The sequence below is a fragment of the Podarcis tiliguerta genome (assembly GCF_965153285.1).
Source record: "Podarcis tiliguerta genome assembly, chromosome: 14".
Taxonomy (NCBI): Eukaryota; Metazoa; Chordata; class Lepidosauria; order Squamata; family Lacertidae; genus Podarcis; species Podarcis tiliguerta.
Window position 1 is genome coordinate 19724036 of NC_139547.1, and position 23877 is coordinate 19747912.

The window sequence follows — 23877 nt, forward strand, 5'->3', positions numbered from 1 at the left end:
CAAAATTGGTGTCTGTGTTCCCTACTGACCTCGCCAGGGAGCCAAACACCTGCAGGAATAAGTGCAAACCAAATTGTTTTAGAACGTGAAATCCCAAACCCCGGAAGGAATCAATCATTTTATATTCTGGATCCATGCCTCCTGACTGATGTCTCTGAATTACAGATTGGCTGGCAGCGGTGGCATGGTGGAATCCATTTAAATGAATAGCTCTCTAATTTATTAAATGGGTTATATAGGCTGGCAGTACTGGCACTGTATCAAATTCTTGGAGAAGCAGCTGATTTCCTCTCTGCCCCTTCAAGCACCTTCCCCTTTGCTCCTTTGCATTTTTTATTTCCTCTCCTGCAAAATGTATTTGGGGAGGCAGAAGGGATGAGAAGGTAGCTCTCTTGGAAACATGTGCAGGTGCTGGATACTTTGTGAGTCCACACTTGTTCCTCAAATTAGCTCCATAGTAGTATTTTGCTTTAAGGTCCACCTGTGAAATCTCTCTTCTTTGCCAGTTAGCCGGGGGAAGGAAAAGAATAGGCAAGAGCAAGTTATTTCTGTTCTTTGGACCAATGCATATTAGAAAGCAAGGAGCCTCTTCAGCCACAGATTGGGATGAGGGAGAGATTGGATTCAGTTTGCATTTAAGGTGAACATACCTAGTTCATGCATTCTGAATATGCATACAACCATCCTTTGGCCTTTGCACTTTCTTAAATTTTGCAATGCAGTTCTCCACCCAAGCCATGTGCAAATAATAATAATAATAATAATAATAATAATAATAATAATTTATACCCAGCCCTTCACGGCCAGGATCAGGCTCAGGGTGGCTAACATCAAAGTATGATACATTAAAAACATAAATTATAACTGGGTTAAAGTATGCATAGAACTGCATCCCTTTAGCGAAAATAACGTAAAAGTGCATTATGTTAGGGAACTGCTTCACGTCTGTGTCCCTTTTCCACATCCTCAAACAAAAGTCCATTCTATAGCATTTCATTTTTTTAAAAAAATAAAAAATCCACATGGACAAAATTTCACACACACACACACACACTGCGTTCTAAGTGTGTGTCACACACATATGTTGGAACATACATTGAAACATTGGGGAATGTGCAAAACCCGAGTCATAACTAAGTTTCAGTTTTCACATATTATGAAATGCCTTGTCCCATGAAGACCTCTCTCTACCTGTCTACCACTAGTTTGTGAATACTGTATTATTGTTATTGTTATTATTGTAGACTTTTAGATTGCCTTGTAGGTAAGGTTTTATCTGACCCTTTTGCATTATCTACTAGCCGTGCCTCTCCTCTGTTCCTCTGTTTAACATTGTTTTATTCTGACGCTGTGATTCCAATTATTGTGTGCTGCCCTGAGTGTTGCATACATGTTTGAAGGGTGGGGGTAAAACCACTTATATTAACCTGGGAAGTATGGAGGCAGGGATCAGATCAATTCATATGGGGATTCACAGAGTCTGGGTTCCTCAAGCATACCTACATCCATCTTGTCCAGTTCTCTGCAATGTTTCCATTTTGAAGCTATTTGGAGACATATCACTTGCAATGGTCTGGGCAGAAATCACCCAACCCTTTATGCGTGCACTTTCAGTAATTGTAGTGTGGCTGTTGTGCAGATTTACAGAAGTACGTGAGATTGACAGATGGGGGCATTGTGTTTGCATACAAAAGCCTTATAACAGTGTATGTGGAACAGCAAGTTTAGATACATAAACAATAATTTTAACTGCATTTGCTTAAATTACGATCAGCCTGCAAACACACATAGGTTCCTCTCCAGAAGCAAATGGGGAGCATAACAAGATAGTTCTCTCTCATAATTCTATGTAAAATATAGCTTTTAACTAGTAATGGGGTGGAAAACTGAGGGTTTTTTTAACATAGAAGAAGCGAAAGAGTAAATTGCCCTTATGTTACAGTTTTCAAGGGCATGAGCTAGATTTTTAAAAATTCTTTCTTTTAAATCCTCCTATGGATTCTGCCTGTTGGATTTCCCCCACCCCTTTTCCATGCATGCCTTTTCATTTGTAATTTTGATGGAAAATTATAAACCAGAGTGGGGGCAGGGAAATGAATGCCTTATAGTGACAGCTGAATACCGAGCTGTCTTCAGAGTCTCATAAATCAGAAAACTTTCTGTGGTTGGGGGGAGAAGTATGCCCCACAGGAATCAAAGAGTTTCCAGTTACGGGTGGAAGGGGCAAGTCTGTCGGGCTTAAGGGTGTCTCTCCTCGCAAGGAGACTGTCCTGATGTCAGCATTAAGCGATGAGGCTTTAAGATAGCCTTGTCAGGGTAATTGATCTTGAGTCATTGCCTTTCCTGTCAGGGCCGTCTGTCTCCTTACCCACAATCCCCATCACTTTGACAACCTGTCAGGAGTATGGGACTTGGCCCAGTTTTGCCTTCATCCAATAACATTATGAAATTGATACCGACACTTCCATTGGCACTAATTTCTGTAAGATATTGGAGCCAAAGGACGAGTGATTTACTTCCACGGCAGTTATGACTTCCATGTAGGTCGAGATGGCTGGAGATCAACTGTTGTGGGGCTAAGCAGAAGGCGAAGAGCCATAAAAAGGAGGGTAAGGGACTATTTTCCATAACGTGAGGCCTTTTCAAGAGGAAAAGTTGTTTGATGGAATGTTAAAGGGAGCATTCTCCCCACATCCATTGTGTGAGAGGGAGAGGGAGGGAGGTTCCATCTATACTATACAGTATCATAATGTAAGGGACGTGGGTGGCGCTGTGGGTTAAACCACTGAGCATCTTGGGCTTGCTGATCAGAAGGTCGGCGGTTCGAATCCCCACGACGGGTTGAGCTCCCATTGCTCAGTCCCTGCTCCTGCCAGCCTAGCAGTTCAAAAGCACGTCAAAGTGCAAGTAGATAAATAGGTACCACTCCAGCGGGAAGGTAAACGGCGTTTCCGTGCGCTGCTCTGGTTTGCCAGAAGCGGCTTAGTCATGCTGGCCACATGACCTGGAAGCTGTACGCTGCCTCTCTCGGCCAATAAAGCGAGCGCCGCAACCCTAGAGTCCGCCACGACTGGACCTAATGGTCAGGGGTCCCTTTACCTTTACCTTTATCATAATGTAAACAGTCATGGCTTCTCCCAAAGCATTCAGGGAACTGTAGTTTGTTAAGGGGGCTGAGAGTTGTTAGGAGATCCCTGTTCCAATAGAGGTGCACTTGGATGCATTGCACCGTGACACAACCTTAAGAGTTTGGCTCGATGCCCTGCTCTGTAGCATGCTTTGCATAATATTTAATTCCGGAGCTTTGATTTAACTTGCATATGCAATACAATATCTAATCTATACTATATTCCCCAGCTCAGGGGCAAGTACACCTTGGCACCCAGAATTAGGCAGAGTTCCTGACACAGCATTGCTGGAGTTGAAATGTGTGTGCCGAACAACCTCTGCTCCAGGGCAGCTTGGTATGTGATCAGAAGCAATGGGGTTTGGTTGAAACGTTTATCAGTTTGTCACAGTCTTGCTCAGTCATGGCTTGGGGCCAAAAGAAGAAGCTAGAAATCATGCAAGACTGAAGAGAGGCTGTGTGTGGGTTCGTGTTTTCAGTTCTGAGCACCCACCTCATATTCAGAGGAGCCTCTTGTTTTGACGGTCTGATGGGGAAAGTCAAAGGTTGCCCCTCCAGCTTCTGCTGCCTCCCCTCCCCCAATCCAACAATGTCAACTGATTAGCTAGGTCCATATGCTGCAATGAGCTACTGGGTTTTGGAGCCAAAAGAAGCTCAAAAATAATAGGCATGACTTGGGTGCCTTGGGGGCTGAAATTGGAAGCTCTGGGAGTTGGGTCACCAGAGTGGTGCATGCTCTAGTTATCTCCTGCTTGGACTACTGCAACGCACTCTACGTGGGGCTACCTTTGAAGGTGACCCGGAAACTGCAATTAATCCAGAATGCGGCAGCTAGACTGGTGACTGGGAGTGGCTGCCGGGACCACATAACACCGGTTCTGAGAGATCTGCATTGGCTCCCAGTATGTTTCTGAGCACAATTCAAAGTCTTGGTGCTGACCTTTAAAGCCCTAAACGGCTTCGGTCCTATATACCTGAAGGAGCCTCTCCACCCCCATCGTTCAGCCCGGACATTGAGATCCAGCACCGAGGGCCTTCTGGCGGTTCCCTCATTGCGAGAAGTAAGGTTACAGGGAACCAGACAGAGGGCCTTCTTGGTAGTGGTGCCCACCCTGTGGAACACCCTCCCTTCAGATGTGAAGGAAATAAGTAGCTATCCTATTTTTAAAAGACATCTGAAGGCAGCCCTGTTCAGGGAAGTTTTTAATATTTAACGCTGTATTGTTTTTAATACTTGATTGGGAGCTGCCCAGAGTGGCTGGGGTAACTCAGCCAGATAGGTGTGGTATAAATAATACATTATAATATTATTATTATTGGGCACTTCCTCCTTACTGTGGTAACCCATAGCTGGTCACAGGAAGGGGATTCCTGACATCTCAGTACCAATAGGCTGAAACCTCTCAGCTGCACCTTCTAAGCCCAGACAACAGCTGATCACAAGGAACCAAACACTTTGCATAGCCTTGCAACTATGTCACGAGGTGTGCCATCACTAGAACTGCATATAGAAAGGAGCCTTAGGTGGGAAGCAGTGGCTTTCTTAAGGCTCCTAAGTGAGACCAAGGGTGAAAGTGTTCAGTGTTTCCTCCACTGCCTTTTAAAGTGAATCATTATGAATATGCATGCAAACGAACATAGACATTGGAATTAGCAAAGAGTGTCTGTGTGCCAAGGGGCAAGAAGGTCTGGATTAGTTTAGCTGGATTAGCATAGCCAAAGGATTTTCATTTCTGGCTTTGCTCAATGGCCTTTAGCAACTCATTGTTCTATTGTTCTGGGAGATTCTTTCAAAAAAGGGGGGGTGTCATAATCATCTCATTTGAACAATCGAAAGCATGATCAGTAGTACACTGTATATATGTATATAGCTATATGGGAGAAAGAGGTCAACATATCTTCACATGTTCATGATCAGACAAATGCTCCCTCTGGTATGCGCATGTGCAAATGGAAGAGACAGAGAAAGCTGCAGTATATAAAATACACCTTATGACCACAAGAGATTAGAAAGCTGATATGGTGTTATTCCGATTGATTTTGCTGTTGTATTTATACCTGAAGGTAAAGAGCAGACACACTGGAAATCAATTGGCCCCGTCCTCTGTCCCCACTCCCTCTGCGGCACCGTTTGAATGAAATGCTTATATCATTTTTATGGTGTGTCTCTGATAGAGATGAGTGAGTCAAGAGATTAATAGGCACCACTGAGGTATTTGCCCAGCAACTGCTCATCTCTGGCACCATAAAGCACATGGTTCTAGAGTTCAAGGTGCCCTCGAGGCGGCGGTTTGGGGACTTGGCTGGAAAAGCAGGAGGTGAATTCAGGGCAGAAGGAAGGGAGGAAGCAGAAACCTGACGTGTTGGGCTCTAGGCAGTGCAGAATACCTGAGGGATAATAGGACAGAGTCCTACAGATGATGCTGTTCAGTGCATGACAGTGATGCAACTTTGACTGCAATAAAACTTGGAAATCCAACAAGAGATATTCGTAGTAATTACCCTGGAATGGAACGAGTATAATAATTGGTAGATGATTCCACTACAGATAGATGATTCCACTACAGATTGAGCTGATGAATTCACTAGGGTGACCTTGTGATGCTGCAAAGGAAGGGCTGGCTTTGTTATGAGGATGGGCTTTGACTGCAGAAAGGTGCAAGGTGAGACATTAGGAATTAGTTTAAGGTTAGCTGCCTTAAACTAGGTCAGATTGTTCTTCTATCTAGGTGGGAAGCATTCCCTTGAGAGAAAGGGGCCCATGGACCAGTGGTTGGCAGGGACACAGCCATCACTTACACATGCTTTCCTATGTGCTACAGAACCATGTGTGCATACACTTGGGAGGCGGTAATTCTTCTGAATACCAGTTGCTGGAAACCTCGGGAAGGGAGCGTGCTGCCAGTGGGTATCCCACAGGCATCTGTTTGACCATTGCGAGAATAGGATGAAAGGCTAGACGGACCATTGGTGGGATCCAGCAAGCCCTCCTCATGGCCTAGCTCTCCTATTCATCCATAACCCCACATTCACGCCCTGCTCCTACACACCACTTGCAACCATGCAACTTGCTTGGCTTCCATGCTGTGCAATGAGAAAAGGGGTCCCTTTGACGGAAGAGACTAAGTGGTGGAGCACATACTTTGCATGCAAATGTTCCCCACCATCTCCAAACAGGGCTGGGAAAGGATCTCTGCCTGACAGCGATGTAGCTAGCTGCTCAGGGGAGGCAGTGGCTGCAGGAGTCTGCCTGCCGCCTCCCCCTCAGCCGCAAGGTGGTTGGGGGGAATGTGGTGGGTGGATGTGAGCCCCATGCTGCCCTTTCGGGTGGCGCAGTGCCTGCAGGTGCCTGAGCCACCATGTCACACCCAGGAGAGATGCATGGCTCAGGTGTGCTGCAGCCCCCCCCGGTAGGTGCTGCCCCCTGGGTAAGTGGTGCCCAGTGTGTCCCCCCTGCCCCCCAGCTATGCTCCTGCTGCCTGAAACTCTGGACAGCTGTTGTGAGTCTATGCAGTCAGTACTGATCACCACGGACTGTAACTTAGGATAAGGCAACTCCCTGTCCTCTCGCCGCGTGAAAACACAACAAACTGCCCCGCGGAGGGAGATTTCTTTTTCCCCCCAATCAGCATCTTACTTTACTTCCCTGCTGCATGGTGAGAAAGGAGCTCCCTTTGTTTCTGCACAGCATGGAAACTCAGTCACACTCCCTCTCACCCACTGCTGAACTGTAATTGCTAATCAGCCGAGCAGTGTGCAAGGGCAAGGGATGTATCACAGCCAAGGGAAGCTTATGCCTCCTTCCCACAGACTCCCTACCTCACATGCTTTTCAGCTGATTGGATATCACAGCTCAGCAGCAAGGAAAAGAAGGCCAAGGTGAGAGCAGTGAGGCTTGGGAAGAGACTGATGAGCTAGATAGGGAGAGACCTGCAGGCAGCAACACCAGAGTCTCAAGCAGGTATCTTTCACACCACTTGCTATCTGATCTTTTGAAACTTGAGATGCCACTGATTAAAGCTGGAACCCCGTGTTTGCTACTGTAGAGCTGCTGATCTGTCATAGACCTATTGACCTATGATATAATCCTTGGTATCCAGTGAAAATGATACCTGCCAGCTGCCATGGCTCCATACCAGGTGTCTTCAGCTGCAAAGTCCTCCTGTGACAATGACCCCAAGGAGGAGATTGATAAATTTCTGGATCCTCCCATGTGAATCTGCTGCATCAAATCTTTTTACATCACTCTGCCACTGATTTCTGTTGAATGGACCACAGTTTCACTATGGCTCAAGAAAGCCCCAATGAGCTTTCCACAAGCTGTCCCCACAGCTTAAAATGCCTCTGCCAATGTCTGCAAATGAAAACAACCACAACACTGGCTCTTTAACTGGACAGTTGTAGCACTCACAGTTGGCTCTATCAGTCGCTCCACAAATCTGCTGTGTGTTTTCTGCCTCAGCTACAGGGCCACCAGCTGTGGTCCTGAGCAAGTGCCTTGGGCCCTATCCAAGGTCCTGAATGTGCCTTGCCTTGCTTGTCACTGTTTCCATAACCCTTACCAACCATCAAAGGCCCTTATACTCTGTCTTGATTGCCAAGGGCACTTCTGGTGGTTCCCCATTGGCCAGGCTGCTGGGGCTGCTGGGAGTTGTATTTCAGCAACATCTGAAGGGCCAAAGATTCCCCACTCCTGACCTATAGCAAGCTATCTTGTGCTTTGTTCATAGAGATTCTGACATTTTGATATTGGCTGAAACTGTTTCTAAGATTGCATGCCAAAATGAAGAGCAGAGAAACTTATGCACCCTGGGTATCTTTGTGTAGCAATGAGGTTCCCAGACTCTTGCATTCAGCAATGATGCAATTGTCATATGTCAAACCAGGGTCTGAATTGGCTGTCTAAGCAGCTAAAGGATGCGTAGGGAATAAATCTGGTTAATCTGGATATTTTCAGTTGAACAAATAGAGATCTTTATTATTTAGCCAAAGGCCATCACCAAGTCACACAACAATACACTTTTAAAAATCGTTCATCACTCGAAAATTGATTAAAACAAACAAATAACTTAATCCATTGCAATGTCCAATATCTTTTACAATGGTCATAATAAACTACTGTATAATGCTTACTAGAAAGGAGAAAATAGGATCTTTTCATTTACACCTTAATTCAGCAACAGAGTTTGACAGTCTCCTACTTGCTGGCATTCACCCCCAATCTTCATTATTGATTTGCCAATATGGCATTTGATGGGTACACAGCTGCCTGATGGTGCCTGCAAAGTCCCAGTTCCTTTTTCTTCTGAAACTAGGCTGGAAATAAGCATTATATTGTAGCCAACAAATAGGTGGCATTCTGTACTTGGCTGTGATGAAGAGCCCTTCTCACTTTAGCGAGTTTGTACTACTGGTTGTCCATACTGACACCAGCACTCCTCCAGGGAAATCCCACTAGGATATTTTCCAGGGTGGACAGAGAGTGGTTACCTCCATCTTTAGCTCACTGTCTGTCAATCTTCTTATGTCGTCTACAACAAAGATACCAAAGGGTGGTAAGAAAATGGGGGGGGGGGGACAAAGATTAAAGGCACAAGAGACAATGCTAATTTCAACCTGCGTCTCCAAACGTGGTAGTTAGTCTCCATTTGGACTGGAGGCGTGTAAGGCAGGAGGCCAACATTAGATGGAGCCAGAGTCAATGACAATTGAAGCCAACTAATTCTCATTTTGTCTCCAAAAGCAAAACACTACAAGTGGAACACTGAGACTAAGAAGGAGGAAGCTGACAGGCAGGGTCAACCTCTGGATAGGTTATAAGAAGGAAGACAGACAGGTTTGAGGCTGGTGGAGGAAATACTGAGAAATGGTGAGGTGATACCCTGTTTGCCCTTGTGAACCAGCCGCTTCTCACAGCAGAAAAGAGGGAGCAGAAGCGACCATGTTATTGGAGAAGTGTCCTTTTGTACTTGGAAGGAAGGAGTAAAAAAGAGTTGTTGGCCATCCTCCTCCAGTTGAGTCCTTCCAAGAAAGCCATTGGTGTCTCCAGTCGGGTCTCTGGCTTTCAGATAAGCAAGTGGAAGCTTGGCTTCTGGCCCAAGTCTGCCAATAAAAATTAAGAAATTGATTTCCCTTTGTTTGCCTGACAGGATGAAGGCTCTTTTTATGAGATAGTAAATGCAATCCATCTCTGAGCACAGCCAGATTTTTAATTGTATTTGTTGTGCTTTCACTTACTCTGTTTTATGAGTTGCAGTTTCTATCCTTGCTGCCTTAGAAAGCTCACCCTTGAGGAATGAGAGAGGGCTTGATTTCAAAACAGCAAAAGGTTGGGATTTAACAAGAGCCGATGGCTGAGTCAAAGGCTTTTTATTTTTGTCAATGAACTATTTGCCTTTTAACCAATGGATAGATTACTTACTTGACAGCATGGAAATAATTTTGGACATTTGTGGAAATGCCATATGTATTATTTGTAGATGATGAGCTAAGCATTGCCATTTGATGAATGGAATTTACCACTCATTCTCTGCAGGGAAAGCCTTCTGTATCATTTAATTTCCCAGTCTCTATTAGACAAACACTCTGGAACTAAAGAAGCCTCCAAAACATGGAGAAATGTGCCCTTAACTCAGAAAACTCCCTGTTAAAATTTGACCTTCTGGAGCAAAGAGACATATAAGAGCCAGGGAAGGCTGGTGGTTAGGAAACAGGCTTGGGGCAAATTATGAAGTGCTAGGAGAAATGGTAGAAATGTATACTGATTTGCTGGAAATATATGGATTTGCTCCCATTTTGAAGAAAAGCAGCACATACAATTAGGTGCAGAGATACAGATATGCACACACATTCATAGAAACAAGGGAAGCTGCCTTATAATGAGTCAGATCATTGGCTGATCACCGCAGCATTGCCTACAATGACTGGCAGAAGCTCTCCAGGTTTCAAACAGAGGTCTCTCCCCAGATATTGTCAGGCTCAGGGAATCGGACCCCTCCCACAGTGGCAGCCCAGTATCAGAGAAATGATAAAAGTTCTTACCAAGCAATTTATTCAATAATTCACAGAGAACAATGAAGGAATACAGCCTTCCAAGTGAAGTCCCATCCACTTACATCTACCCTATTCGACATCACTCCTGCATTGGTTAATCTGAGCTTTCTGTCTCTGAGTTCTCCATTCTAATACCCTCAATGCCTGCCTGGTCCTGGGGGGGGGGGGGGGTAGGGTCAGGAATATGCTTTCCAAGGGACACTGAGTCTGTCAGCTGTCTCTTCCCTGGTGCTTCTCCTCCTTCCTGCTGTTCCCCTCCCAGTTTCTCCCCTCTGCAGCCTCTGAACTATGCCCTTCTGCAAACCACTATTCTAAATCTATACAGTCCTCCTGTTCTTAGGAAGGGGAGGGCAGCCCCCAACATTCCTCTTTGGTCCAGTCCCTGACAGATATTTATTTTGGCAATTTATATACCACTGGATTAATAGTCATCTATACAGGTGTGCAGAAATCTCAAGACAATAGAGAAGAAGAAGAAGAGTTTGGATTTGATATCCCGCCTTTCACTCCCCTTCGGGAGTCTCAAAGCGGCTAACATTCTCCTTTCCCTTCCTCCCCCACAACAAACACTCTGTGAGGTGAGTGGGGCTGAGAGACTTCAGAGAAGTGTGACGAGCCCAAGGTCACCCAGCAGCTGCATGTGGAGGAGCGGAGACGCGAACCCGGTTCCCCAGATTACGAGACTACCACTCTTAACCACTACACCACACTGGCTCTTAATAGAGCTTAAAAGAGTTAAAACTAAATTTCTATGGAGGTGCCAGGGATTGAACGTGGGATCTTCTGCTTGCAATGCAGTTGTCCTGCCACTAAGCATTGGCTCTCCCCCACCCCCAAATGCTTACTATTGCACTATACTGTAAGTAGGGGTGCTTTAGGAAGAGCACAGGTTGGAGTGTTAGGTTGGCACATAGGTGGCACAACACTCTCATTTGTTTTTGCCACAAGAGGCTAGGGATAGGGGAACAATTGATTCAGTTTGCATTTAAAGGTGAATCCACCGAATTTCCAAAACAATCTGCAAACCAAAACTCAACCACCCTTTGAAATTCACACTTTGCCAAACTTTGCAAAGGAGGTCTCCTGCCAGGTGATTATTTAGAAAAAAAATCCATATGCTACAGTAAAATGTGCATATAAATGTATATATTTGTGGTGGGGGGAGCTAAACAAAATGCATTGTAGCAGGGGAAATTGTGCAACAAAAATGTGTATATTAGGCAAAACTGCTTAGACAAATGTGCATAGCAGGAGAAATGCTGATGAATTTTCATGAGATTTTTTTAAATAACAAACTGATGTGGAAATATGGAGAACTGAACTTATGATGGGGGGGGGGGATGAGAGAAATCAAAACTGACCTATTCCCCCATCCCTCCAAGAGGCTAACACAGCTGTTCCTCTGGAAGGCTGTTCTTTCTGCTGCTAGGTTTTTGGTGTGTGTTGGATCTATATGTTTTTATTGACTTAATCTTGCTGTTTTGAAATGCAAGTTAGACAGGAGAAGGGTGGGGGGGGGAGCCATAGCTTAAATAAATACATAAATAACCTATAGTTCTACCCTGTGGGATGGAGCGGGAGAGAGAGAGAAAGGCATACAAATTCAGCCAGTGAATTAGAATCTCTGCTTGGCTTTCATTGATCCATGGCATTGATGCAGACACCCAGATCTGCCCCTGGCTGGATGAATGATGCTAAAAATCAGCCAGTGTGATGGAATGGTAAACAGGGTTACAGAGCACCAGTAGGAGCTCCTTAGAGATGGGTTAGCTAGGGGAGAGGGAAGCGAGTTGTAGGATTGCGTGAGGGCAGCTGATGCTAAAGGAGAGAGTCGGGAAGGTTGTCAGAGCACTTGAGGAGTGCGGTGGCGGAGGGGGCTACTGGAGAGAGGCTTTCAGAAACATCTGCTCCCAAGAGGATTCCAACCGTGTGGATCACCTGGATTTGCAGGAGATAGGTGTCAAAAACTGAGACAGAGATTGACACTTCCTGTCAGGGCGCTTGTCAGCTCAGCTGAGTGCAAACTCTCTGGCAATGAGAAGTAGTCCAGCTTAAGCTGTTTCTGATAGTCTTTCTTTGTGCTTCTTTGTCAGGTGTGTGTGTGTGTGCATGTGATCCTAATGTGGTCTTCCAGCCCACTTTAAATGGCTTCCAGGACTCTGGTTCTGCTCTTTACCTTCATTGGGTGTTTTCTTTGCCCACAGCTAGAATGTGTCTCCGAACTGTGACAATGTCTTTTGTTTGTCTGGGTTTGGGCTGCAGAGGTGTGTGTATGTCTCTCTCTCTGTGTAGATGAAACCTCTGGCTTTTGTGTTACTGGAATTTAGCCTATTGTGCACAAGGTGGCATCAGTCAGCAGAGAATGGGACTCTTAATCTCGGGCTCATGAGTTCGAGTCCCACATTGGGCAAAAGATTCCTGCATTTCAAGGAGTTGGACTAGATGACCCTTGTTTCCCCTTCCAACACTACAATTCCATACTCCATGGGCGAATATAAGAGACAAGGCTACCCACTTTTGACCCAGTCCCATTGACCACTAGATGTTTCTCCCTCCCATCCTCGGACACTGCCTATAAAAGAATGTGGGCCTTGGAATACTAAAGGTTGTCTACCCTAGATTTATCTAGTTCAGTTGTGGGGGACCTTTGGCTCTCCAGATGTTGCTGAATTACAACTTCTATTACCCCTTTGTTGCAACTCCCTTCACCCACAGTCAGTCAGTCATTGGTTAGGGATGATTGAAGTGGCAGTCCAGCAACATCTGTTGTTGTGGATCCCTCCCATGGACTGGGTTATTCCATTGGGAATGTCGGTTTGGAGCATACAGACTCCATATGTCCCAGCTTTTGAGTGTCCTTATCTGCTGGACTGTGATCAGGCCTGGTATGGGTTATCCTCTGGTGCCACAGGACTCATAGATAAGGGTGGCCTCTCTGAGTTGGAATTGGGGTTCAGACTGCTACTCGTGGTGTGGACCCTGACAAGTGCCTCCAGCACCGCTAAACTAATACATCTGGTCATCACCTCCATGTCCAAATCAGAGCCCAGGGTGTTGCTCTGGGCAGAAGTCCTAACATCCAGTACTCAACTATCTATCATCTATCTATCTATCATCTATCTATCTATAAAACAAAACCTCCCACCCATCCATCCATGAGTCTTGCTTCACGTTTATCCATCTATGAACCTTTACCCACCCGCCTGATTACCTTGCAACTACAGTGGCAGAAGTCTCTCTAAGTCCTCTAATTCCTGGCACCACTAAGGCAAGCACTACTGATAGTGGAATGGGGTCTGTGTGACAGGTCACCAGCCTTGACTTTTGTATCAGCAGGAGCAAACAAGGTACATTGGGAGGAGTGGGTTGGAGATTTGCAGGTCAGGAGATTGGAGGCGAACATGTCAGTCATGTCGGTGTAAAGGAAGAATTTAGTTCTTCTCTGGCTCAGATTGAAATTTGGGGCATAGAAGAACTCAAGGAGAACATAATGTACTCCTTGTCTTGGAGGCCGCCTTTAAGAGTCCCATGAAAATTTCAATACAGACTCCCCCTTCATCACAACTCGTTGCCTGCTGGAATGATCGGCGTTTTGCAAGTCTATAATGAAAGCTTGATTAGTTTGGAAACAGCTTGTTTCCTCCTTACTTGCGGAGAAAACAGGAGCATCATAAGGATTATCAGTGCAATCTTGCGGCAGGGATCAGTTTCCTCGGCATGCTGTCTGCCATTAGCGTCTTTGGTGCTGACTGCAACTTAGGCCAAGAAGCAGTGACAGAACAAAACAACACAAACCTGTCAAACTGAGTTTACAATGTGTGTGTGTGTGTGTGTGTGTGTGTGTGGAGTAAAGACTTCTTCCTAGCAAGTAAAACACCTGTCAGGGCTGCCAGGAGTCCTGCTAATTACACAGCAACTTTATTATGTCCCACTTGGAAGAACAAACAATACTTGAAGTCTTGAAAAATGAACAGGCTTCCCCCCTCCTTTTTTTTTAATAATAAAAAAACAGATTAATGCATTCAGAGCGCGCATTCTCTGGATGCTCTCTGAAGCACCAAGAGACTCGAATGACTTGAAGAATCTCCTCTTTGTTACTCGTGTTCCATAATAAAGTAATTGTGCAATTAGAAATAGATTAGCGACAGGAGAGAGATCTCCCCCCGCCTTCGCTGGCTCAGGTAAAAGACAGGCCTTTTGAATGCATTTGAAGTGTGCTTGCAGCAGCTTTTCCTCATCTTGCATTGACCTTCTGTTAGCCCCTGGCAGCTTCGACAAAACAGAAGAGAAACTTCTCCAGGCACAGATTTTTCTTCCCTCTGTTGTATGAATAAATTTGCTGCTCTTTGATTAGGACGCTGAGGAGTGTGTCGATTTTTCTTCTACTACTTCTGAGCTCAGTGATAGATTTCTGTGTTTTCTCCTTACACCATTGGTTGCCAGTGTGGCACCCGCATGTGGCAGTGTTCCTTCCTGCATCCACAAAAGCTCTCAGTAATTATTTTTAAATTGCATTTCATATCCCACCTTTTTATCCAAGCAACTCAAAGTGTCATACATAGTCCGTCCCCCCCTTCTCACTGAATACCATAACAATCCTGTGAGGTAGGTTAGGCTAAGAGGCAGTGGCTGCTCCAAGGTCACCCAGTGAGCTTCATGGCTGAGTGGGAATTTTGAAGTCTGGTCTCCCAGGTCCTAGTCTGACACTCCAATATCTCCTCAAAAGACCACAAGGCCCGAGAGACACTATGTTCTTCCTGCTCCGTACCAGTTTGTACTGGCTCAGCCTCCTGCAGTAGACAGTCCCCTTTCAACATGACCACATGTCTTGGGATGCAAACATTTGACACCCACTCATGTTGGAGAGGTACAAAGAGCTTCTCTTTGTGAGCAGGTGTGGTGATAATGGCTGATGTAGATGCCTTTCCCCCCATTGAGGGCATAGTGGAAGCTAGAGGAAGAGCATGCCTGCTCCACTTTTAAGAAACTTATATAATCTCTTAAAGGCATTGAGAAACTGAACCAAATCCATTAGGTCATGGGTTGATAATGCAAGCAAACAGATAGTTCTGAGGCGTGCAGAAAACTCATAAAACAGGATGCCGTCCCTTGTAATGACTGGCTCCAAAAGGAACCACCCTGAAAGGATATCAGAGAAATGGGGAACATACTCTTCTGTTTTCTTCATGGCTGACTATGTTTGTTTCTAGGTCCTGTGGCTGTGATCAGCGGGGAAGAAGATTCTGCCAGCCCCCTTCATCACATCAATCATGGCATCACCACACCTTCGTCGTTGGACGCTGGCCCGGACACAGTGGTGATTGGCATGACCCGTATCCCTGTCATCGAGAACCCACAATACTTCCGTCAAGGTCACAATTGCCACAAGCCAGACACATGTAAGTGTGCTTTCATTGTTTGCCTATGTATGATGAGGTGAAGACAGGGTGAGCAAGCCAGGGGAAAGTGAATCGAGGAATATGAAATGAAGATGCATCAGGGGCAGAGAGTGTGGAGAGCAGGTCCTGTATGGTCCAGAAACCAGAAGTGAATCTTGTGCCCCCAAAATCACAACATACACCATCCAGTAATCACTTCCTCTAGACATGACACCAAATTTTGAGAATCTCACCTGCCTTTGAGCATTATATAGAAGACTTCCATGAAAAGAGGAAGGTAAATAAAGGATATGGTGCAATGAGAAGCTTCCACCTTTCACTTTATATAGGCTTCTCCATGGTTGTGGCACCAGGACTGTCCTATTAAACAGTAGACACCGCCTAGAGAGGGGGAAGAGACCATTAGTCAATACATTTCCTGTGCTATGATTGTGCATAGAGATACAAAGGCAAGAAGTGAACCACTGGCGATAGCAAAATCGGTAATGAACGCTTATATACCTGGACAGAGGATGAGGCTTCATATTGTGCTGACAGTGCAGAGAGTCCAAAATAGCTTGAAAGAACTAGTTTCTGAAACACTGTTCACAGTTGGCACAGACTCTAATCTTAAAGACTGCTGAAACAAAGAACTGGAGCAGAGTGCCTGTGATCTGCAAGTATTTGAGCAACTTGCAGGTTTCCAGTAGGACGATGCCCATGTTTCACCATTCTGCCTAACACAGAGCTTTTTGAAAGATTGCTCCAGATGTGGCTGAACTACAACTCCTATCATCACTGACCATTGACTGTGCTGCGTAACAGAACAGGAGTCCCCCCACCACTTGTAGGGCCAAACGTGATCTGCAGCAACCTATTTTATGTTGGCATTTCTGTATGGGGCCAACTAACATTATCCAGTTTGCAAAGCCCTTTTGTTATTAAACCAGCTGACATGTTCATAGGGACATTACCGAAACATTCTTTGCCAGTGGTTTGCTTCTTGCCCCGTGACTCTTGTGGGATAGCTCCTTTTTTTAATCCCAGTGAACACTGAACTCCTTCCATTAAAATCAAGAACATCACTGGGAAATAACTCATCCTTTCCAGTTTGTCGGGGGGCCCTTGTAAGAGCATCTAAGGTTGGTTGAGACATATCCTCAGCTCTGTAGATTTTCCAGAATGGCTCCAAACCAAACCATATGAAAGGTCCCACCACTTCTTCCCCACCCGTCTCATACGCTTCCCATCCATGCGCTTTGGCATCGTCTATGTTTCCTGCATCTAGTCAGGACTGTGGAAGAAAACGAATCTCACCCTGTTCATGGAGGTGGGGAGCCTCAGAGGTTCAGTGGGAAAACTCCTTGCCAATGGCTTTTCAGCTGCGCCTTCACTGTTCTATTAGCTTCAAAGAATATGGCTTGGAAAATGCATGCTTAGGATTCTACTAGGTCGGAAGATTTAAAACTTATTAATAGACTATGCAGCATACCTCTGTACATGTCTGTTCAGAAGCACGACCAGTTGAATTTAATGGGATTTACTCCCAGGTAAGTTTTTATAGGATTGCATCCTTAGTTGGTTTAACCAGCAGATCTAATTATAATTAGGACTGTTCCAAATATTTATCATATTAGGTGTTTAAAGGTAAAAAATAGTAATTGCATAATGGGGATACACACACATACACAAAGACCTTAGTTTCATCTTTGTGTAATCCTCTTTCATGCCATTGTTACCCCTCAATGCAACTGCATTAGTATCATCTCAACACCACCACTGACACACACCCTTCACCCTTCTTCCTCTTTCTGAACTAATGGCATGGGCCATTCCTGCCAATTAGAGATCCCGTTGTGAATGGCAGAAAACTTCACTTTGCTATGATCAGTCAGATCCGGCTGCATGACGACATCACTGATGGCAAGTGAGGGCAATTTAAACAGAAAAGCCAACGCTTTCGCAGAGAGTGTCAGAAAATCACTAACAGGCAGAAGCATGCTTCAGTGCTGTGTAAAATGTTTTGGGGGGGAGTGGGGTGCAGTTTCAGTTTTGCCCTGATTATAATTGGGGGATCAATTTTCATCAGAGGGGCTGGAAGTTAAGGCCTGAGGCTATTCTGGTTTAGGTTTGCTTCTGTAATAAGGAATGAAAAAGAAAGTCTGAATGACAGCCTTTCCTTCTAAAACAACATGCGGTAACTTTTGTGTAAATTCTGTCACCCTTCAGCATCTCAGAAAGGCACATGAATTGAGATGTTTTTTGTAATAATCAACTAAAAATGCTTTAATCAGCTTGATAGCCCTACCTTTGAGATTCTATGTATTACTAGGCCTTACTCTACAAACCTGTGTGTGTCCATCAGCCAGCCCAGAATAGTTTATTGTCTCCTTTTGTAACTAAGGACGAGTTTGCACATTCAACAAAATCAAATGTTAAAGCCATCCCTGGATTTCAGACTACAGGCTTGGGTTTATGTATTCAGATGCCTTTGCTGGCCTTAGCTTGAGTAACACCAAAGACAATGAAGAGGAGAATTTGAAGGCATTTACATTCTAGGTACCAGGGAGTGTGAACTACATATATATGCCTCCCACTCGCATTGTTATAGTTGGCAGCACTGCCAGGGCAAGCCAGAGTGGGAAGGAACAGGGATGGGGCAGGTCGTTCTTCTTTATTTTGGATTATGGTCCAAATTGGAGAAGAAGTTTGTGGTGGCTCAGGAGACTGGTTCAGCATCTAACCATGAATTCTGAGAAAAGCAAATTTATATCTCAAACCATCGCTACCACCAGTTCAAATCTGAGTGGCATCATTACACATCACAACTATTTACATGCAAATGTGCCAGAGTATGACCCTCTCCATCCTTTCCCAAGGTGCCCCTGTTAAGTTTACCAAAGAGCTCCTTTCTAGAGAGCATCATTACAGTTTCACTGAGCATGTTCCTCCTTCTGGGAGGGAAGACAATGCAAGTACATATAGCTGGGTGTGTTAACATATTTGAAACATGGCATTCCCCATCCCCCACACCAAACAACGCACATTAGGTGGACCCAACAATATTTGCCTTGGAGGTTTCTATCCTGAGTATGGGGGGGGGGGAGTCTCTGGAACGTGCATTCTATCATCCTTCTCAGGCACAATTTATACTCCACTTTGATGTAAATAGGCAGGGAATTCCAAAGTACAGGTGCTGCCACACTAAAAGATCTATTTCTTACAAATGCAGAACAGGTGTTTTGTGGTACCTGTAACAGTGCCACAAAACACCTGTTCTGCATTTGTAAGAAATAGAGGGGGACGTTATGCGTGCAAAGCAGATCTTCTACTGCAGAGCTAGATTTACTGGTCCTGATCTGAAATCAAGCCCTCATGTCTCCCAATATTGGAGACATGAACCACTTTTTAGGATGAGTCTTGTCCTTGTTGCAGACCCTAAGTGTGAACCAAACAGCAACACCAGCATGAATTAAGCTCTGCTTTAATTAACTAACAGCTATTGTGAGCATCATTCGTTCAGCCCATGATGGAATTTCCCCCTTGGGGTGGTCCTGTGCTTAAAAGGCACTATAGCTGGAAGGAAGAGTCAAGGCCCGTAATCTGGAGTGAGTGCATCAAACGGTGGCAAGACATCACTCACCAGAGCAATGGGCTGTGTCCTCTTAATTCCACTTGGCTTTGACTTTGATTGTAATGTATTTGTTTGGGGTATGTTTCTACCAAGAAAGGGGGATGGTTCACACCAGGAAATGGAGGAGACGGTAGCTCAAGCAGCTTCCCCCCTTTTCTAGGTCAAAATCTTTCTCGCTCCCTTTTGCATTCCTAGAATGCACTTTAAAGAGTGCTTTCTGAACCGCAATGAGTTGGTATTTTCTTTTGCTGTCATCGGTGGCATTTATAAAACATGCCAGCTGCCTTGCTTATGTGAATGACATTGGTTGGCTCAGTGGATTATTGTTTGCCGTGAATTGGAAAGGTCCCTTTAGGCCAGTCTGAGGTTTCTCAGTTGCCGGGAATCCTACAAAGAACCAGGTGCATTGAACTGGAATAAGGCTAAGACAGTGGTGGAAGTAAACAAGCAAGCAGAGAGCTGCAGAATACAAAGTTGGAGCTGCAGTCTTGAAGGCATATGATACAGTAGAAGCTAAGCCAATCTAGGTCTGGTCAGGACCTCCTGGGGAAACCTATGTGTGTGTCAGGGACCGTGCTGAGGAGGGCTGCACTGAGGAGGAATGGTGGGAGACCCCCCTCCCCCTGACCCTGAATCTTCCCAGGAGCAGGAAGACAGTATAGATTTAGAACACTGGTTTGCAGAGGGGCATAGTTTAGAAGGCAGTAGCTGGGAAATACTGGATGGGGAACAACTAGCAGAAGAAACACTGGAAGAGAGAAAGTTAACCGATTCACAGTCTCTGAACAGCATCCCCACCCACCCATCCCCAAGGGCACAGAGAGCTCAGAAAGTGTTAGAACAGAAAGCACAGAGGGTACAAGCTCAGATTACAAGACGTAGGAGTGATGTAGATTAATAGGGACGGAGGAGGAGTAAGCCTTAATTGGGAGCACCGCCATTCTAGGGAGATACTTTATTTTCTCTCTCACTGTGTTTATTAAAGAAACTAACTGGTAAGACTTCCCTTTCATTTGCTTATTTACTGCTTATTTACTGCCATGGGTGAGGAAGCCAATTCCCCGAAGCCTGACAGTTTGCCAACTTGAGGTCCATGATGCAATATAGATGTAATAAAGCAAATAAGCTGGGCAAGGCTATGTAAGTTTAGGAATCTTATCGTGAGGACTAGTAACTTGATATCTTTTTATGAAAAAGCTAAGTTACTCAGGATAGTGATTCCTGTGGCTCAGTTCTGAATTGCACCCTCCAAATGCATTGATAAACCAGTGTGACAGTTGATTGCTTCTTCAAATGGTTTGGCATTCACGACCTAAGATTTATGCCAGAGAGATATCTCTAACAATAAGTGGTGTGGTAATGATTTATCCCTCCTTTAGATTTTATCTTCTTCTCTATCCCACCGTAATTGTGATCTGGCATGTTCATAATGGAGTGTTTCATATCATACCATAAACCTTCATTTGATGCCAGAAATGCTTTGTCAGTACTGTCAGCACCATGAATATGATTTCTCCACCCATCTTCCAAAGACATCCTCCTCTATCCACAACACACTACCTGGAAAAAGAGAGTGGGTGAGTCTGAGATCTGCAGCAGAATTCTAATCATGCTTGTTTGGAAATAAATCCCATGCATATCAGTGGAAGTTGGTACCAACTAATATTTTTAGAAATGCTGCCAAAGGACTGATCAATGAAAGCTGTTAAAAGAAGTATTTGGCGTGACATAATTTTGTGCATGCAGACCAGAGACCAAATCAACACCTTCTGTACATGTTGGTATTGGATGGATCTGTCTATTTCTGGTCAGTTTCAGTTTCACATGGGTTCATCCATAAGCTTATCCTATCCCTTTTTATTTTTATTTTTTGAGTTGAGAACTGTTATCACAAAATCCATAGGCATGTAAAAGGAATGTAAGACGAACTTGACTGAGTCAGACCAAAGGAACCCCATTCTCACAATGGCCAACCAATTGTCTGTGGGAAGCCCATAAGCTGGCTTTATGCAAATATATGTAGGTTTAATCAATTAGTTGATTAACTGGCTAAGATTTCTGCAATTGGGTGACAGTCACTATCACAATACTGAAAATAACAAATGGTAGAAAAGGACAGCGTTTGCTTTTTGTTCAAGTCAATGGAAGCTAAGTCAAGTCAGCTTTCGGAGCTGTCTGCCAGATCGTTTGGACCAGGCATAGGCAAACTCGGCCCTCCAGATATTTTGGGACTACAATTTCCGCCATCCCTGACCACTGGTCCTATTAGCTAGGAATGATGGGAGCTGTAGTTCCAAAACATCTGGAGGACCGAGTTTGCCTATGCCTAGTTTGGACTGTAATGCCAATCAGTATGTCCATACCAGAATGGGCTGATGGGAGTTATAGTCCAAAACAACTGGAAGGCATTGGGTGGGTGAAGTCAGAACTAAGTAGAGGGCAGCCCATTGATTTCAGAGCTTTCTTCTCCTTTTCCACCTCCTTCCCTTGGCACTGCAGTCTGGCTAGTCTACACAGCCAGTCCTTCTCTGATGAAGTCCATGCCGACACAGGTTACTGATCTGAAATGGCGGGGCGGAGAGAGAAAGAGAGAGAGTGCTTAATGCACTATTAATAGTACATTGGCATGATATAGATTTCTGTCACTTTCTATACTAATAGACATTGCTTATCACTTTGCAGGGAAAGGGGAGGGGGAAATGACGGATGTTTATTCTAAGCTGCTTGGTTCGGTCTAATAGAATGGCTGATGAAATGCAGAAAATCATAGTATCATCAAATAAGCTTCCTGCTACCTCTGAAGCTGGGATGCCTTGTTATGGGCCTCAAGACCTGGTTGTTATTTCTTGTTAATGAAAAAAAGGCAAATAGTGTTTTAGGGCATCTGCAATGTTCCTTTGTCCTGTGGCTTGGTGATCCAGTTCTGAACTTTTTGTCAAAGGCTGAATCTCATTACTGCGCTAGGATCCTGTGAAGGGGGTTGGGTGGGGGGTGGCAGCGCATGCCCACTCAGAAAGGATCCAAACTGGGTTAAAATATCTAAGTGGAGTTTCCAGGAGTTACAATCTGAAAAGCCCAAGGAATTCCTGACTTTTCAGTGGGCTACTTGAGAGCAATTCATGAGACTTTTTATTGCATGACTGTTGAACAACTTATATCGGGTATGGCAGCTTGTGTCAAACTATATCATCACCATCGTTTGAGCTATTTATATATTGCTTAATCATCATAATTTCTAAGTGGGGTACAGATTTTATTTTATTGTTTAATCATACAGTGGCTAAAATCAATTAAAATTGATCATAAACGCTGAGAACTTCCTCAAAATGCTTGCTGGAATATAAAAGTATTTGCCAAGCCCCTGAACTGAACTTCAACAGGGAGTGAGCCTGCCTAATCTCAGCTGGGAGGCCGTTCCATAGAATCTGCCTCAAGCCAAAGGGGACCACTAACAGAAGACTACCCCTCCGATCAGGCAGGGATATAAGGAATCAAGCAGCCCTTAAGATATCCTGGACCCAAGTTATTAAGGACCTTGCAAGTTAGTACAATAACTTTTAACCTGGCCAAGTAGCAGATGGGCAGCCAAGTGTAAGCTTTTAAGCACCAGTGTTATGTGCCAGATATAAGTACCAAGAAACTGACTGTGCAGAATCATTTATGCAATCTCCTAGGAACACAGGGAGCTGGTGTATAGCAAGCCAGACCTTTCATCCATCTAGCTTATCTACACTAACCAACAGCAGCTCTCCACTGTTTCAGCTGGGAGGTTTGGTGATTCAACCGTGGCCCCCTGGCATGTGAAGTGTATGCTCTACCATGCAGACATGGTCCTGCTATTGTGTTAATACCACTGCCCTTCTTCAAAGGGAACTCAGGACAGCACATCTCCTTCCTTCTGATGTTGTAACCTCCCATAACTTCCTGTGAGGTAGGTTAGGTTGAGAGATGGTTTCTGACCTTTGGCTCTTCAGTGACCTTCATAACTTAGAGGTGATTTGAGTTGAACCCAGGTCTTTCTTATTCTAGTCCTAACCACTAGGTGACGTTGCCACTCCTGCAGGAGCATACTTCAAGCAGATTTCCTCAAGCCTCCTGTATCCCATCTGTGCCAGCCAGCTTGGCCAGTGGTCATAAACAATGAGTGCTGAAGTCCAAAACGCTGGGATTGACACCAGGTTGCGGAAGACTAATCTGAATATTCATGCCTGTTCTCCATCTTAAGAGCCATATCTGAATTTCCTTATTTTCTTTAGTGATCCTTCTTAAGATTATGCAAGGAGACTCAGAAAAAGAAGAAAATGAGTAAGGAGCAGAAAGAAGCCACTCATTTTCTAGGCAAGGTGATTAGCAAGTTCACTAGCACTCCACTGAGGCACTATTTAGGGGAACTCAAGTCTCTGCTTAAGATTGTAAGAGACTCCCGTTCTCTTACAACCAGTTTATAGGTAATTGAAAAGTCCCCCCTCCTCTTTTCAATGATGTGATGTTGTCTGATTATAGTAGAAACACCTGGCAAGCTTGCTGTTTTATTAATCCCATATGGCAAAACATGCATGGAATTCTGAGGTTTAGAGAGCTTTGCAAAGAAAATATTGTTCGTTACAGACATTTTCATTTATTCATGGCACGTGAGGTTGGCTGCCATCCTGTTCCGGGCAATGGCAAGCTCCATTGTAGCCAAG

General features: G+C 44.7%; 1 protein-coding gene across 3 annotated transcripts in view; it reads left to right on the forward strand.

Moving 5' to 3' along the window:
- NTRK3 (neurotrophic receptor tyrosine kinase 3) overlaps nucleotides 1-23877 on the forward strand; it is a 409192-nt gene that overhangs the window by 241134 nt on the left and 144181 nt on the right. For all 3 annotated transcript variants that reach the window (XM_083411960.1, XM_083411958.1, XM_083411959.1), the window contains exon 12: nucleotides 15391-15579. In XM_083411960.1, coding sequence (XP_083268086.1) covers nucleotides 15391-15579 — 189 coding nt within the window. The remainder of the gene's footprint in view (nucleotides 1-15390; nucleotides 15580-23877) is intronic.